Source organism: Panthera uncia (assembly GCF_023721935.1).
Source record: "Panthera uncia isolate 11264 chromosome C1 unlocalized genomic scaffold, Puncia_PCG_1.0 HiC_scaffold_3, whole genome shotgun sequence".
In the NCBI taxonomy this organism is placed as follows: Eukaryota; Metazoa; Chordata; class Mammalia; order Carnivora; family Felidae; genus Panthera; species Panthera uncia.
In genome coordinates, this window is record NW_026057584.1 from 77,875,275 (window position 1) to 77,893,068 (window position 17,794).

The 17,794-nt window shown below is 42.1% G+C and overlaps 1 protein-coding gene across 1 annotated transcript in view; it reads left to right on the plus strand.

The window, feature by feature from the left end:
* Nucleotides 1-681: 681 nt before the first annotated feature.
* The window catches only part of CACNB4 (calcium voltage-gated channel auxiliary subunit beta 4), a 55,890-nt gene continuing 38,777 nt past the window's right edge, over nt 682-17,794 (plus strand). Inside the window, exons 1-5 of the mRNA XM_049615268.1 lie at nt 682-702; nt 1,270-1,395; nt 5,969-6,088; nt 7,928-8,050; nt 17,105-17,235. Of these exons, the coding sequence (XP_049471225.1) occupies nt 682-702; nt 1,270-1,395; nt 5,969-6,088; nt 7,928-8,050; nt 17,105-17,235 (521 nt within the window). The remainder of the gene's footprint in view (nt 703-1,269; nt 1,396-5,968; nt 6,089-7,927; nt 8,051-17,104; nt 17,236-17,794) is intronic.

Here is a 17,794-nt window from a genome sequence, read left to right on the forward strand (position 1 = left end):
GGTGAAAGGGGTGAAGGAAAAGAAAGCATCTGTAAGAAAGTGGGGGTAGGTTGTAAACATAAGGGATGCCTAAGAGATCTTTTTGCCTAGGGCAGCCTTGTGAGTGGGCTATTCATCCTTCTACCCTGGGAAATCTTGGAAAGTAATCTGGAAAGGGTTTGTTCTTCTGCAGTGTGGAAAAGTGCATCCTCCCAGTCATTGCAAGCTCGTTGGAGAGAAACAAACTCAAATCTGTTGGGAGTGACAGGTTTCTCTGGACATTCCACTCAGTGCAACTAGTCCACTCAGTGTCATTTAGTCCACTCAGTGCAACTATTAACATACCAGATTTACACCAAGTTGAACATTCACTTATCTGATCTGGAAGCGAAACGGACATGTGGAATGTCTGCTACTGCACAGCTTGTGAGAAGGAAAGGAGATGATTCGTTTTCAGAAGTACCAAATAAAAGCTGTGCTGTCTAATTAAAATAGGCTTACAACCTATTGGAAAACGTACGAGCCTCCCACCCCCACCACCTGGCCCTGCCACAATGGAGTCCCAAACCCTGACACATCGCTTTCTGGTTCTCCCCCTCTCTGTTTTGCGGGCTTTGCAATGAGCACACGCCAGAGAACTGAAGTCTCTGCGTCACCTCAAGGAATGTATATTTGTTCCAATCAGATGACTTTTTGCCTTATATGGGCATAGGCGACATCCGGGTAAGGCTGTAACCTCTGTAGTACTCAGCCAATGAGGAACCAGGGGAGGGATTTGTATGCTAGGAGATAAATTGCCTGCTGTATCTTACCCCAGTGGGCCTGTCCATCAGACATCTGCTCTTGCAAGAACATTGATTAAAGCCTTGCTTCATTGTGCTCCCAGTCCCTCTTTTGATTGGGTCAGTGGGCTTATTTCTCACACAGCTCAATATGGTAGCCACTGGCTACATGTGGCTATTTAAATTAATTGAAGTAAAATAAAATTTTAAGCATTTAAAAATTAAGTGAAAAATCTAGTTTGTTGATCTCACTAGTCACATTTCAAGTGTTCCATAACCACCTGTGACCAGTGGCTACCATATTGGACTGCACCCATATAAAGAACATCCATCATTGCAGAAAGTTCTCCTGGACAGCATGGGTTTAGTACATGCCATTATTATGCTTGTTCACTTTGTTGTGCTATGGTCTCTTATTAATTCTCCAAAATAACCCTGAAGGGTTTCATTCCCACTTTGCAGATGAGGAAAGAATTTCTGAAAGTTAAGCCATTCTCCTCTCACATAGTGGCCACTGCAGCATCTGACCAGTGGTTCAGTGAACGAACAGCTGAGCTACCAAGTGAGAGGCCCAGGACTGTCTGACCTGAAAGCCCAGAAGTTCCGGCAAGAACAAGATTCTGTTCCGCTGTTGGTGCACTTTAATATCAAACATTTGTGAACTTTCCCTCCTCCTTAATCTAGTTTAATGACATAATAGTAAAATACTCACAAAATATAAACAATAAAGTAAAATAATAAAATACAAATATCAAAATTACATATAAAAAGAGAGAGTATATTTCAGTTTTAAAAGGACAAGGTAAGGGGACCCTGGGCAGCTCAGTTGGTTAAGCATCTGAGTCTTGATTTCAGCTTAGGTCATGATCTCATGGTTAGTGAGATTGAGCCCAGCATCAGTCTCTGTGCTGACAGCATGGAGCCTGCTTGGGATTCTCGCTCTCTCTGCCTCTCTCCCACATGTGTGCATGCGCACATTTACTCAATCTCTCTTGAAATAAATAAACATTAAAAAATAATAATAAAAGGACAAGGTAAGTAAGTGGATGCCCAGATGGCATAGGTCTCTTTGGAGGTGGTAGAAATACTCTAATACAAGATTGTGGTCTAAATTGAGTTCTGTAACTTTATTAAAAATCATTGAATTGTACATTTAAAAATGTGTGAATTTAATGGTATATAAATTATGCCTTAGAAACGCTGTTGTTTTGTTTTGTTTTGTTTTTTTAAAGAGCAAGATGTAAACCCTAAAACTCTGGGGCAGCCACAAATTTAATGTTGAAAGCTGTCCAGAATTTTAGTGACTCAAAGATTAGTTGGTGGAATTTCCTGAATTTCCCTATTGATGGTAAAAGAAGTGATGCTCTGTCTCTAACCAAACACTGGGAAATTCTGCAAGGTGTCTATTATTATCCTCATCTCACAGGGGAGGAAATTGAGAGTCAGAAAGTTAAAATAAAGTTGCCCAAGATCCACAGCCAGTGAGAACTGGCAAGAGTGTTAAATGTAACACTGTCTGGCCCACCAGCACATGGCAGCACTCTCCCCTACATCGTGCCCTTTCTCTGAGAAGAAGTCCTTCCATTGCTTGACTTGAGGTCACTTTCCTTCTTCCAGGACAACGGGAAACCGATTTCCCAATGTTTCTATCAGTGTTTTGTATTTTGTACTCAAAAGGATTCCTGAAAGGCATGAATCTGTTTTCAATATTGAATAAAAGGCGGGCAGAGACGCCAAACCTTAGGTTAATGAAAAGATAGTGCGTTTCTCTCTTGATGTTCACTAAGATGCTTTTAAAATGATATATATGCATATATCTATATGCCTGTATATACACGTCTACATACAATATGCTATATATGAAGAGATTTGCAGCATTTATTTCCATTTTTATTCCTGATTTTACTTGGTTCATTGGAGACTTCAGGATGTGACTTGCAGTGGTGTCTGCTTAGGAATTTTTGAGGCGAGCCCCTGTTGTGCCTCTTGTACAGGCTTGTCTCACTTGATAAGCTGGTTAGCTCGCTCTTCACCTATTTTATGAAATGGAATTCTGGAAAATGAAAAGCTGATGGGGCTGCATTTTCCAGCTTTTGCCAGAGCTAGTAACCTTTACATCTTCACTTATATCCTCTCAGCATCTAGCGTTGTTCTCTTCTTGCCAGGTCCCTATGCCTAATCACAAATGTTTAACCATCTCTCTGGCAGTCCCTCCAACCCTCAGTTGTACTAAGCTTCCTGTAGCCCCCTCCCTTCCAGATCTTTCCTCTGGTCTGGCCTGGCACTCTCCTCTTGCCTCTTGGTGGCTCTATTGTTCTGAGTCTTTATAAATAATGCAGATCCTTTTTGTTTTCCTTTCCTTCCTTTCTCCTGGGATATGTCTCTCCTCTCTTTCACCCAGCTGAAACAAGACAAAACAAATAAATAAAAACAAGAAACCAATTCTGTACCAAGCCAGCAGAAGACGTCCATGGGCCAATTTTGGGCTCTTGACGTTGGACCTCTGTTTTCCCTAGGATCCTGAGACACAGCAGCAGTGATTTCCATATTCAAAGAATGTAGCCAGCATTGAAAGAAAAGAAAGAAAGAAAAAGAAAAAGCAGAGTAAATGCTGAAATGATGGAACAACTGTAATTGTGAAAATGGATACCCTAGTGCTTTATCTTTCCTTCAACCAATATTCTTAGAAATAGGGAAGTAAACAGAAGTTTCTGCTTTTACATATTTGGCAATAGTAGAACTTATTAAATAATTGTGAAATTTTCACAGTCTTGTTCACATTTCAAAATAAAGTTCATTGGCAGGAATCCTTGAGTTGCTTCTTGTGTGCTCAGAGATGACGGAACGCCAGGATTTGAAAAGTCGTTAAGGTTGTTTTGGGAATTAGCCGTCTCCTTATGTCAACAGTAGATTGTGTATTCTAGTCGTTCACCCCACTGCTCCAGCAGGCAGCCTGCTTGCTTGTGGCCTGTGCTCACTATTAGCCTCCCCAGCATGTTTTGAAAACAAGGCAAGCGCCTCCTTCCTGACTTCCTGCATCATAATCATGTTATAGTCCAGACATCTTCATGTAGCCAGTCCAGTACCTTAGAAAGATCTATTGCACATATCACCCTACAGCAAAGCATTCCCTAGAACTTACTCAAAACTGTTCTCATATATATTTTAGAAATGCTGTTTTCTTTCTCTCTTACTCTGGATTTTATGCATCTGGACAAAAGTTGTGTTCTAAGAGAATTTGTTTAAAAGATTGCAAGGTAGCTCTTTCCCCCCCCCCCCCCCAGTGATGAGGAATCTAGAGAATAGTCCGTTGCTCTGTATTTATCCATTTTGTAGGTCCAAATTTTTCCCCAGTAGGTTTGCACAGAAGAATTTGGTTATAATTTGGTTAACAAATCCATTTCCCCCATAAAGGGCCTTTTCAAAAGTGCATGGATTTGGGCACATGGTAGTTATCAAACTTAAAGTGTAATCATTTTGCAGTATATATCAAATCAAAAATATTGTATACCTTAACCTTACACAATGCTGCATGTCAATTATATTTCAACAGAGCTGGGGGAAAGCCATAGTGTTTTCTTGGCAACAAATACAATAAGAAAAATGGATACATTTCAAGATGGGCTATTATGAATATATATTATGAGTGAGTTGAAAGAATGATTAAAATCTGTTAATTTTTAATCAATGTAGAGCTGTCAGGACCAGGAAATAGGAATGAGAATGGCCATTTATTATGTGCTTACCAGATGCCAGATCCTGGAGTAAATATTTTAATATCCAGTGCAGCTCAGTGTATGTAGGGTTTGAAACTGCTGGTTTGAAGGTTGGACTACCCAAGTTTGAATCTCAGCTTCTACACTGCTACAAGGATTCAGAGAGATAAGCCGCTAGCTCTGTGCTACTATGATAGTGAGGGCTAAGTAAATATTAGCTGTTCATTATGTCTTATTCCATTTAATTCTTTGAAGTAAGCAGTGTCCCCATTGTGTGGATGAGGAGACTGAGTCTGGAGTGGCCGAAGTCACTTGCATAAGGTTTTCAAAAGTACGTTGCAGAGGCAGAATTTAGAACCAGTGTCTATCGGGTATTCTGATTAAACCTCTGATCAGGAGTTACTGTTCTAAGCTACCAGGAAAATCTGTGCTAATGGTAACATTTCTAAGCTTAGAAAAACTTTCAAAAGATCCATTTCAGCGGTCAACCATTCTTAGAGTTCTTTTCTGAGGTGGATAACAAATTCACAGCTATCTGGATTAAGCTATGCTTTTCAAAATCTGTGCATGATTTATGAAAAATGCCAAATACACCATCAATACCTCTGCTGTGTAAATGCCGTCATCTATGCAAATATCAACTGGTAATGCCAGCTTAAGGAAACTGTCACAGTGATGTTCCTTTAGCAATCAGAGGCAAACAAAGAGGTTTTTGTTTGTTTGTTTGTTTGTTTGTTTGTAACTTTTAACTAGATGCCGTAGTTCTCAGCTCTTACAGCATGAATACTGAGTGATGCTGGGCACCCCCAGTACCTTGTCACTTCTGTCAGACTGGATTTCAGTGTTGCTCAAATAGCCCTTCTAGGTTGTGTGCTTCAGTTGAGGACATCCTTGTTTTCATCCTCAAGGCTCATGGCTTAGTGGCCATAGTGACCAGGTATGGCTACTATAGGACAATGACTGAAATTTTCACAGTGAAAGAGTTCGATGGTGTGGATGCTAGAACTGGAACTCATGTACTAATGCAGGATTCTGCTTGCCTGTATTGCAACCTTAGATAAATCTATCTTCTGTAGTCCGAGATATAGGTAGAATTTAGCTCTTGTCATAAGCTGAGTCTCTTTTTCCTTTAGATGTATGTATAAGAGAATGGAATGAAACTTCAGGTCTACAAATTAATGTGAGCTTAATATAAACATAGCATAAAGCAAGAAGAATTGGGACCAAATATCACATAATTTTCATCGCAGTTCACTTCCTAACGCTTAATCTAGTCAAACTCTTTTCCTTCACAACATTCCTACCTTCCGGATCCCTCAGATGCTTCACTATATTCTGCTGTCTAAATGTATACCTGCAACAGAGGCACAGAGTGTGTGCATCAAACCCCATGAAAGTGAAAAGAACTCACTCCAGGATGCTGTTATGGACGTGACAGTTTAAGAAGCTCCACGTCACCTCATTTAAACCACTGTGGGTTCTCCTTTCCAGGGTTCAGCGGATTCCTACACGAGCAGGCCGTCTGACTCCGATGTCTCTTTGGAAGAGGATCGGGAAGCGATTCGGCAAGAGAGAGAGCAACAAGCCGCTATCCAGCTTGAGAGAGCAAAGGTGACTTTCTTGCCCCTCTTGGGTTCCAAAGTGTCATGTTGCTCAGCAGGTATCAGCTGCTCTTCCCCTGCCTCAAATTCCTCTGGAACAGTCATTTTAGGATCATCCTAATGAGGCACCAGATTTCAAGGCTCCCTGATCCATTCATCCCCTAAGAGAGGTTAGTAACTTTCCCAGGGGGCCATTTCCTGAGGTACAGACCCTTCTTCACCCTTTGTGTTAGGTTTGGGGCTGAATTATCGGCTATATTCCAACTTCACGGTTGTGGCTAATATTAAGCATGCCGCTCCCAGTGTTGGCAGAGAGCCTCCTAAGGTACAGGTTCTCTATCTGTTCCTGACCCCTCATTGTCCGTGACCTCAGCCTTCATTACAGGCTACATGTGCACTATTGTTCTGTGGGTTTCCCTGTGGGTCTCTCTACCAGTTGCCTCTTGGTTTCAGCCTCCTATCTCAAGTTCAGGGTGAAGTTCAGAGCTTTGAACAGCTACTAGCATTTCAGCAAAGATGAGCAGTAGAAGGCATTGCCGAACTTCAGATATCACACAAAAGGATGACCCCCCCCCACCTCCAGCCCCAAATCTCTGTACCCACAAGAGGCCACAGGAGCAAATTGCATTTTTGAATCTTAGAATCGGAAGAGTCACTAGAGATCTCCCATTCTGTGTCTCTCAAACTTCTTGTTTTTGTTTTTTAGCGTAGAATTCCTTTTGTCAGATGAGGTTTTATGTATAATAGCAAAATATAAGACAGGGGTCATGGCCAGCTTATCTTCCTTGCCTTCCATGACAGACTTCTTAAAGCATATTGATCCAATCTTTCTTATTTTTAGAAGAAAAACTGAAACTCAAATAATATGAATTCCTTCCTTTTTCTGTTTTTATAATAAAATCTTTATGAGAGTAGTAAGAGGAGAACGAGGCGTCTTCATTTGCTGTAACACCCATGCTGTCTGTGCTCGGTTAGCCAAGGGGGGTTTGGGGTGGTGCCCGTGAAAGTGAGACCCTAGCTGGGGTCTCCCCTCAGCTGTTGCCCCCCAGTCACGTTCTCAGCACAAACAATGAGCCACTAACAAAGTAGCCCCAGATTGCAGGAACCTCGTGTTCTCATTTGTGGCTAATTTTTGTTTTAGTTTTCTTTCAGAGTGTTTTGTGGCCTCTGTGGTCACCCAGATGGCGGCCAGAGTGCCGTCAGCTCAGGCTGTTGGTTTGCTTAGCCTCTGTGAGGCTGCACCAGCCTAAGCACTTTGCCGAGGAGGAATTTGTCTCAACAGAGTTTCAGAACCGGTTTTTGTTACCTAGAGAGAAGATGATGTTTGTCCTTGCCGTCTACCCCCTGAATGGCCTTTCTTTTTTCCTGGCAGGACAAGGTATTCTACTGAGTGAGATCCCACAGGTTTTCAGAAATAGGAGGCTATTTCAAAACTATTTATTTTACTCCCACCACCACCATTTAATGTAAGACCTAGCACACGTTTCCTGTATCCCAAGGGGCACCGGTTATCATTTTAAAAAACAAACATAAGCTTAGGACCAGAGGAGAAAGCAGAGAGCCTCTTTCCATCTTTCCATCTGTCCCCAATACTTTAGGGTAGGATTCTGTCTTTAGGATGCTGGAAAGTACCACAGAGGGGGGAAATGGTTGGGCTGATCTGGTTGAATCACCGTTAGAGTCATTGCTACAAATTTCTCTATGCTGCCAGGGAACCCATTGGAGACACCTGTTTGAAAAGTGGTTTCCCTTCCGGCCTGGTACTATCAATTATCGTATTATACTTTTCAATATGAAAAATCCTGCTCTGTCTTCCTCCCCCATCCTCACACCATGGCTCTGCCCGAAGTCCAAGCCTGTAGCATTTGCTGTGAAGACGAACGTGAGCTACTGTGGTGCGTTGGATGAGGATGTGCCTGTTCCAAGCACGGCCATCTCCTTTGATGCCAAGGACTTTCTCCACATTAAAGAGGTAAATGTAGGATTCTCTGCAACTGCCACAAGGCCAGAGCTCGAATCCGCTCTGTGCCAAACTAGAGAGGAACCCTGAGGAACTGCCAATGTGTTACCTCATTTAATTTGCTGGGCTTTCCAAATCCATTCATTCTCACTGAGATTTAGAAGACTGACATCATCGCTTGCATTATCACACACTGAGAATATTGGATCACCGTCATCATAGGATGGATTTAAGACAGACCTGTGGTCTCCTGGTCACCTTTTAACCACCTTGTATGACTGCAGAGCCACAGATCTATGGATCCAACTTAGGGAAACGTGAATTTGGTGGCATGGCGCCCTACTCATGAGGCACCATTTACAAGGGATATTTTAATTATAAACATCTGTGCTGTAATCCTGTGGACCTTGACCTTGGAACTGACACTAGACATTATAATCATTAACGTATTAAAGCTAAGAAGAGGGCAGAGGACTTTGGGGAAACAGAAAGCTTAAAGGATTGAGCAGTACAAGGAGGACTTGAGGCCTTGCAACTTGAAAGGTGGAATAATTACATCAAAAACTTCCGTTTAGTCACCCTAAATTGAAATCCTACTTCATCTCAGACATTGTGCGGGGCACTGAGCGATTGGAGATGAAGGCTCACTGTCCCCACTGCCCGGGAGCTCCGAATCTGGTGGAAAAGACTAAGAGGCTCCTAGTTTCTGCCAAGGATGACAAATTCTATTATAGTAAAACTAAATGGGTGTTGTGGGAGCCTGAAGAAGGAGCAGGAGGGACCACCTGGCTGGTGGGGAGGAGGATCACAGGGCCAGAGAGCTCTACACAAGTGGTAAAGCCTGAGGACATTCAGGCTGGGCGGGATGGGGGTGGCATCTGGTGGAAGGGACAGCCAGGAGCATTGCAGCATGGCTGGAGGACAGTAAGTAGGGAGTGGTGCAGGGGATGAGCCAGGTCTCAGAGGCAGGGGCCTGATAAGAAAAGACCTCTTTGGCCCTAACAAGAAAACTGGACTTTATCACCAGGTAGTGGGCTGAAGAGGAATTTTAAATAATGGACAGTTACAACCAGCCTTGGATCTTAGCATAATAACTCTGATGGTCCAGGGAGTATTGTAGAGGCTGAACTAAGGTTGCAGCAGAGAGGCTGGAGAGAGGGAGCAGCTTGGAGGGAGAATGATGAGACAGACAGACAGGATTGGGAGACTTCACATGAGGAAGGGATATCAGAGAAAGCGAAATAGAAAGGAAGGATGGAGAAAGGCTTTACAGCTTGCTAGAAAGGGTAGATGGGCAGTGTCAGCTTTCAAAATAAAGAAGGCAGAGAAGGGAGACGCCTGTTGCAGGGTGGATGTGGTTATGAATTGGCTTTTAGGTACACTGTGTCTGGGGTACTCTGAAACCCCTGTGAAGACACTTAATAGGCCTTTGGGGCGCCTGGGTGGCTTAGGTAATGATTTCACGGTTCGTGGGTTCGAGCCCCATGTTAGGCTCTGTGCTGACAGTTTGGAGACTGGCACCTGCTTTGGATTCTGTGTCTCCTTCTCTCTCTGTCTCTCCCTCCACCTCAAAAATAAGTAAACATTAAATTTTTTTTAAAAAAAAGACACTTAATAGGCCTTTCCCCACATAATCTGAAGGCCAGAGGAGAGGAACTGCAATTTGCTCTTCCTAAATGCTTTGAGTTGAAAAGGAGAATGCATTCTTGCCAGAGAAAAGTAACATAGAATTGAAGGAGTGTTTTTAAATTTGTATTTGTTTTTATTAAAAAAAAATTTTTTTTACTTTTTTAAAAAACTAATTAACTTATTTATTGTTTAGTTTGCAACCAAGTTAGTTAGCATATAGTGCAACAATGATTCCAGGAGTAGATTCCTTAATGCCCCTTACCCATGTAGCCCATCCCCCCTTCCACACCCCCCCCAATAACCCTCTGTTTGTTCTCCATATTTAAGAGTTTCTTATGTTTTGTCCCCCTCCCTGTTTTTATATGATTTTTACTTCACTTCCCTTATGTTCATCTGTTTTGTATCTTAAAGTCCTCATATGAATGAAGTCACATTATATTTGTTTTCCTCTGACTAATTTCACTTAGCATAATATCGTCTAGTTCCATCCATGTAGTTGCAAATGACAACATCTCATTCTTTTAATTGCTGAGTAATATTCCATATTGTGTGTGTGTGTGTGTGTGTGTGTGTGTGTGTGTGTACCACATCTTCTTTATCCATTCATCCATCAGTGGACATTTGGGCTCTTTCCATACTTTGGCTATTGTTGATAGCAGTGCTATAAACATGGGGGTGCATGGGTCTCTTTGAAACAGCACACCTGTATCCCTTGGATAATGCCTAGTAGTGCAATTGCTGGGTCGTAGGGTAGTTCTATTTTTAATTTTTTGAGGAACCTCCATACTGTTTTCCAGAGTGGCTGCACCAGTTTACATTCCCACCAGCAGTGCAAAAGAGATCCTCTCTCTCCCATCCTTGCCAACATCTGTTGTTTCCTGAGTTATTAATGTAGCCATTCTGACAGGTGTGAGGTTGTATCTCATTGTGGTTTTGATTTGTATTTCCCTGATGATGAGTGATGTTGAGCATTTTTTCATGTGTTGTTTGGATGTCTTCTTTGGAGAAGTGTCTATTCATGTCTTTTGCCCATTTCTTCACTGGATTATTTATTTCTTGGGTGTTGAGTTTGATAAGCTCCTTATAGATTTTAGATACTAACCCTTTATCTGATATGTCATTTGCAAATATCTTCTCCCCTTCTGTCAGTTGCCTTTTAGTTTTACTGATTGTTTCCTTTGCTGTGTAGAAGCTTTTTATTTTGATGGTTTGAGGTCCCAATAGTTCATTTTTGCTTTTGTTTCCCTTGCCTCTGGAGACGTGTTAAGTACGAAGTTGCTGTGGCCGAGGTCAAAGAGGTTTTTGCCTGCTTTCTCCTCAAGGATTTTGATGGCTTCCTGTCTTACATTGAGGTCTTTCATCCATTTTGTGTTGATTTTTGTGTATGGTGTAAGAAAGTGGTCCAGGTTTATTTTTCTAAATGTCGCTGTCCAGTTTTCTCAGCACCATTTGCTGAAGCGATTGTCTTTATCCCATTGGATATTCTTTCCTGCTTTGTCAAAGATTAGTTGGCCATATGTTTGTGGGTCCATTTCTGGGTTCTCTATTCTGTCCCATTGATCTGAGTATCTGTTTTTGTGCCTCCCCCCAAATTTTTTTATTGTTTATTCATTTTTGAGAGAAAGAGAGAGTATGTGTGAATGGGGAAGGGGCAGAGAGAGAGGGAGACACAGAATCTGAAGCAGGCTCCAGGCTCTGAGTTGTCAGCACAGAGCCCAGCGCAGGGCTCAAACTCATGAACCATAAGATCATGACCTGAGGCAAAGTCGGAAGCTTAACCCACTGAGCCACACAGGCTCCCCTGTTTTTTAGTTAAACAGGGAAGATTTCAGCATGTTTCCCATGCTGAGATAATGAACCTAGTGAAATATATGGGATGGAAAAACCATCACTGATTGAATGAGGGGCTGGGATGGGCGGCGGTGGGGGGCGGTGAGGATGGCATCTGGGAGATGGTCACAAGAACTAGGTCAAGTCAGGAGCACAGTCTTGCCTTTCTTGTTCTGCACAGGACTTCCCAGTCGGACTCAGGGGCTTAACATCGGAAGGCATGTAGGCTTGCTGGTCTCCAGTGACACTGCTTAGAGGGAGGTGTTAGAAACTGGGTCTTAGGAAAGAGTGTACAGGGGGAACAGTAAAGTGAAACAGGAGTGTGGTCAACATAAACCTATCATTCCAGGTTGCTGAGATACCTGCACTTATCCCACAGTCTAAAACGTGATGTGCATGGTAAATATGTAACAATTTTGAAAATCATTGTCTTTGAAACTCTGCGTTCTAGGGGCACTTGTACCCCAACGTTTATAGCAGCACTCTCAACGATAGCCAAATTGTGGAAAGAGCCTAAATGTCCATCAACCGATGAATGGATAAAGAAATTGTGGTTTATATACACAATGGAGTACTACATGGCAATGAGAAAGAACGAAATATGGCCCTTTGTAGCAACGTGGATGGAACTGGAGAGTGTTATGCTAAGTAAAATAAGCCATACAGAGAAAGACACATACCATATGTTTTCACTCTTATGTGAATCCTGAGAAACTTAACAGAAACCAATGGGGGAGGGGAAGAAAAAAAAAAAAAAGAGGTTAGAGTGGGAGAGAGCCAAAGCATAAGAGACTCTTAAAAACTGAGAACAAACTGAGGGTTGATGGGGGGTGGGAAGGCGGGGAGGCTGGGTGATGGGTATTGAAGAGAGAATCTTTTGGGATGAGCACTGGGTGTTGTATGGAAACCAATGTGACAATAAATTTCATAAAAAAAAAAAAAAAGAAAGAAACTCTGCATTCTAAGATGGCATTATTGACACCAAGACGTACATAGTTTTAACATTTTAACCACTTGATAGCAAGTAGGTCAAACATCTGGATGTCTACAGATGTCTCTCTTTGCTGTGCCCATGTGAGCTGGCTGAGGCTCTACATTTGTTCCTTTGTTAAGTTACTCGTTCAAGATATAGTTCTTGAACATTTAGTATGTGCCAGGCCCTGGCAGATGTTGTCTGACAGCTATAAAAAAAGCAGACAGATTTCCTTCCCTCATGGACTTAAATTCTAGTGGGGAGACAGATAATGAACAAATACTTCCAAATTGTGTCTTTGGGGAAAAAATGAAGCAGATGCTAAAAAAAATTAAAATATAGGGATGAGGAGGTTATATATACTTTTAAATACAGAGGTGACCAGAGAAGGCCTTTTAAAGAACATGACTGTTAAGCAGACACCTGAGGGATGAAGAGGAGCCAGCATTAAAACGATTAAAAGGAGGCCTTCTAGGGAAAGGAAACACTTTGTGCAAAGGCCCTGTAGTAGGAAAATAGCCTGGCACAATCAGTTAACTAGAAGAAGGCCATATGGCTGGAATGCAATAAACAAGGGACCTAGTAGTAGGAGACAGTTATAGAACTAAGTGGGGCACAGGTCAAGGAGAACCTTAAAGTGATCATGAGACCAGATTTTATTCTAAGTGGAATGAGAAGCCATTGAAGACTTTTTTTTTTTAATGTTTACTTATGTTTGAGAGACAGAGAGAAAGGGAGACACAGTGCGGGCAGGGGAGCGGCCGGGTGAGAGGGAGACATAGAATCCAAAGCAGGCTTCAGGCTCTGAGCTGTCAGCACAGGGCCCGATGTGGGACCCAAACTCACAAACGGTGAGATCATGACCTGAACCGAAGTTGGACGCTTAACCGACTGAGCCACCCAGGCGCCCCACCATTGAAAACTTTAAAAGCAGAAGAATGGGATGAATTTATTATTTTTTTAAAGCTACTCTGATTGTTATAGAGACCACGGATTGAAGTGGGATAAGTATGGAATCAGGGAGCCCATTAGAACCATTCTCAGTGAGAGATAATGGAATTGAGCCAGCATTACAGCAGTGAGATGGAAAGAAGTAGACCGATTTGAGATCTATTGCAGACATTCAATGAAGAGTGCTGGTGATGGGTCAGGTGTAGAAACTAAGATTGAGGGAGAAATCCAGCATGATCAAGGAAATCAAGGTTTATGAATTGATCAATAGGGATGGAGATGATGAGGGTGGAAAGAGGACAGATGAGGAGTGGACATCTCAATGGAGATATCAAGTAGAAGTTAGATATAAGAATCTGGAGCTCCAAGGAAAAGAGTTGGGCCAAAGATGTAAATTTAGATCATTAGTTTGTGTGGGTCAATGATCAAAGTCACTTAAGGGAGATTAGAGGGAGAAGAGAAGGCAGCCGGGCATCAAACCCGAAGGAATTCCATTCTGCAGAGGTGGGCTATGTGAAATGACTCAACAAATAAGGAAACTGAAGAGGAGAAGCCTGAGATATAGGACAAAAACCAGGACAGAGCCATATGGAGACATCAAGAGAGGAGTGTGTACAAAAGGAGGAAGAAGTCAGCCGTAGTGAATGGTGTCACACGTTGCCTAAGATGAGGAGTGAGGAGTGAACGTTGGATCGGCAACATGGTGGTCAGTGGCATGGAAGTCACTGGGACCATGGTCTGGAAGCCAAATGAAAGGGGATGAAGTGGGAAGGGGGTTAGGAAGTATGTTTAGTAAACATAGACCATGCTTTCAAGGAAGCTGACAAAGACCAGGTAGTGGACTGAGGAGGATGTGAAGTCAAAAGAGGTTTTCTTTGAGAGAGAAGCGCTTGGAGCACCTGCACAGGCTGATATTAACAAACAGAGAGAGGGAAAGGTTGATGGGAAAGGAAAGATAGGCAATGGAGTAAAGTTTTTGGGGAGCCAAGAAGGGTGGGATCCAGACCCTGAATAGGGGAGAGAGATTTTTGACAGCAGGGTATCCACTTACTTATTGCAACACGCAGGGAAAGGATGGGTGAAGGCACAGACAGTTCAGAGCCTTGGTAACAGGAAGCTGGGGTAGCATTGACTTGATGGCTTCTGCATTCTCAAGGTGTATGTGGTGAGGATATCCATATTTGCCTAGTAGACGGGGACTCTCAGCCTGAAACATGTGCCCCAGCCTCTGAATGGTTAAGTTGATTGTCTCACCGTTTCCACCAAAAATGACCAAACCATGCTCATTAGTCACTAACACCCCTTGCTTCAAAGGAGAAGCAGAATTTTAAAAGGTAAGAGGTTCTCACATATTTATCCATACCCACTCACACCTGCATTCCAATCTTGCTGTACTTTATTGCTTTCCTCCATGCCATCAATATTCTCCATTTGTCTCGTTGGTTGCTTTTTGATCTACATGTCTCTTGATCAGTGACTTTCTCTTCACACAGGCAGGTGGATGGATGGTATTGAGCTGGTAATCCTATGTGGATTAGAGCCACTTGTTTTCAGAGCTTGTGATAACAGACAAGAAAACATCTTAGAAAGAGAAAGTGCTAATCATGTTAGGGAGATGAAAATGAGAAGGACTGGAGCAACACTAAGGTGACCTCCCCAGAACGCTGGCACAAGCTCCTGGAACATCCACATTTGCACACATTTGTGTAATCAGGTTGTAGCCTCCTCTCTCATCTGTCATCTAGAAAGCCATCTCTCATGCACTGTTTTAAACACTTTTTTCAGTAATGAGAAGCTTAGCCTTAAAGAAAAGCTACAGTTCTGCTTATCACACACACCAAATGACGAGTGTGTTAAGCTCCTGAATGTACTTAGCAACTTCCCGCCCGGTAGCTCAAAGAATTTTTCATTTACGTTGAGCCAGATTATCACCGAGCTTTCACTGTTTCCTAGAACTAGGCTAAAACAGGTTGGGAAGTTGCCATTAACCATTTCAGGAAGCCCTTTAAGGTCACTTGGGTATCATTTAATAAATTAGCGTTCTAGCAGGCTCAGTTAAAGTTCAGGAAATAACTTAAACCCTAGGATACTCTGACTCATAGTCTGCTTTGTCCCCACCACAATAAGATTTGAATTCCAGACCTGTGCACCAAAGATTCTAAAAGGGCTCTCTTGCCTTTTGTTAATTCCAAAATAAACAGGCCTGTTATTTCAGCCCTGTTATCCTGAAATAAAAGATGGGAAGATAGAAAAACCACGACTTAGATTGTTCAAGATTTTATATTAGGTCAACTCACATTTCTTCAGTGCAGTCTCATACTACATGCCATGCATGCCTCATGTAGGAGCTGTGTGCATAATAAAGGCCAAATCCCTAAGGCATATCATTTTGCTTTTGAGTGTGAGGCTGTTGCTGAGAATTACTCAAAGCTATGCAGAATTTCATGCTGCAGTGAGTTAATGAAACCATCCATTCCTCCTTCACAGTGTATCAATGTCATATACACATAAATTTCCCTTTTCTCTGAGCTAAACAAAGTGTACTACATATAGTTTTTCATTTTGAAAAAAAGCAGATACTTTTTGGATCAAAAAGAGAGAGAATTACCTTGCCCCACGCTGATGAAGACAAGAGTTTTTGGAATCATCTCTGGAGGATGTAAACAATAGGACTGATACCTGCATTCTAAAAATCATCTACCTGAAACCTTCCTTTGAGGCAGGTGGCTTGGATTAAATATACCTTCTGATTTAGGCTCCAGCAAATCTGTATTTCCAAATACAATTTTGCTGACCCACCGAATAGGATCACGTTCACAGAGTCTTACCCCATATTGGCTGAAGCAGTTGTGTGGGTTTGTTTTCTGAATTTATGTGTCATGGAACTTTATAGAAATGGAAATCCTGGTTTTTCTATTGAACTTCAGGCCATCTGGATATTGTTTCAAAAATTCCACATATATACAATATATTTCTTTTGTAAGAGTAACCTTTTTCAGCAGGTAGTGAGATGGACCTTAGTTTGTAAACCTGTGTTTGGAAGATTACAGTTCTCCAATGAGAGTAGATTACAGACAATATTGTGGAATCTTTACCTGAAATTTTTCGACAAATAACAGACAGTTGAGTGTATTTCATCTCAGACTTGTCTGTCTTGTTCTCCAGGGTTCCAATTACATTGATGCATAATTATCCCTATACTATCTATTCCTTAAGACTTGGCTAGGGCTTCTTGACAAGGACCAAAGGAATCCAAAGATTAGGATCCAACTTTAGTCCAGGGATTGGAAAACTGTGGCCTGCAGGCTGATTAGAGCCTGCTGTCTTTTTTGGAAAGAAAAGGTTAACTGAACCATAGCAAATGCTTATTTGTTTACGTATTGTCTATAGCCACTAACATGTGACAATAGCAGATTTAGGTAGTTGGGCCAGAAACCATGTGGCCTCCAAAGCCTAAAATATTTGCTATCTGGGCCTTTAGATACAAAGGTTGTAGACTTTGGCTTTAGTCGATACATGTTCTGATATGTATAACATAGTATAATATAATGTAGTGTGTATATATAATATAGTATAGTATAATGTAAAGAGTATTTTTGGTTCTTCTCACCCCCAGAAATTAATTAATGGAATGTGAAGATAAGTGAATTACTATTGATAGCAGTTTTATTTCTGCATTCCAGAAATACAACAATGATTGGTGGATAGGAAGACTGGTGAAAGAGGGCTGTGAGATTGGCTTCATCCCAAGTCCACTTAGACTGGAGAATATACGGATTCAGCAAGAACAAAAAAGGGGACGTTTTCACGGAGGGTAAGGCTCCTTCCTTCTTAGAAACTTATTTTGGGAGGTGAGTAGAAAAATACGATGATGTTTTCAAGTTTGCTCATCAGGTTAAATATGTATGCTTTGAGAGTAAAAGGTACTTTTCTGTGTATGAGGTGTTTCTGACATTGACACAGAGGGGTTTCAGGGAGTTCATTGTCCCCCCTGCATGTAAAGTCTCACCTCATTGGCATCACCATGAATTCCACAGCGGAGACTTTTCTGTGGCCTCAGCAAACCCTGCTTGGAGATTAAGAGGTCTCCTCCGTGATGGTCACAGGGCATTATTTCTCAGTACAGTAAGTGGGAACCTGACCTGACCTGGCATCAGGGCTCTTCCTGGTTAACTTTCAGAGACCCTCTCTCAAGCGGGCATGTAATGCAGTGGTACATATGGTACCATCCCAGGGCTAGAGGTTGCCTCCACCCCACGGCATCTACCATCTCTTGATAATGGAGTGAAGATTCTGTCTAACTTCAGATGAATCAACCTGTAGTACACTAAAGAAATAGCTACAAAAATCTCAGAGTGCAGGTGTTTGTAGGT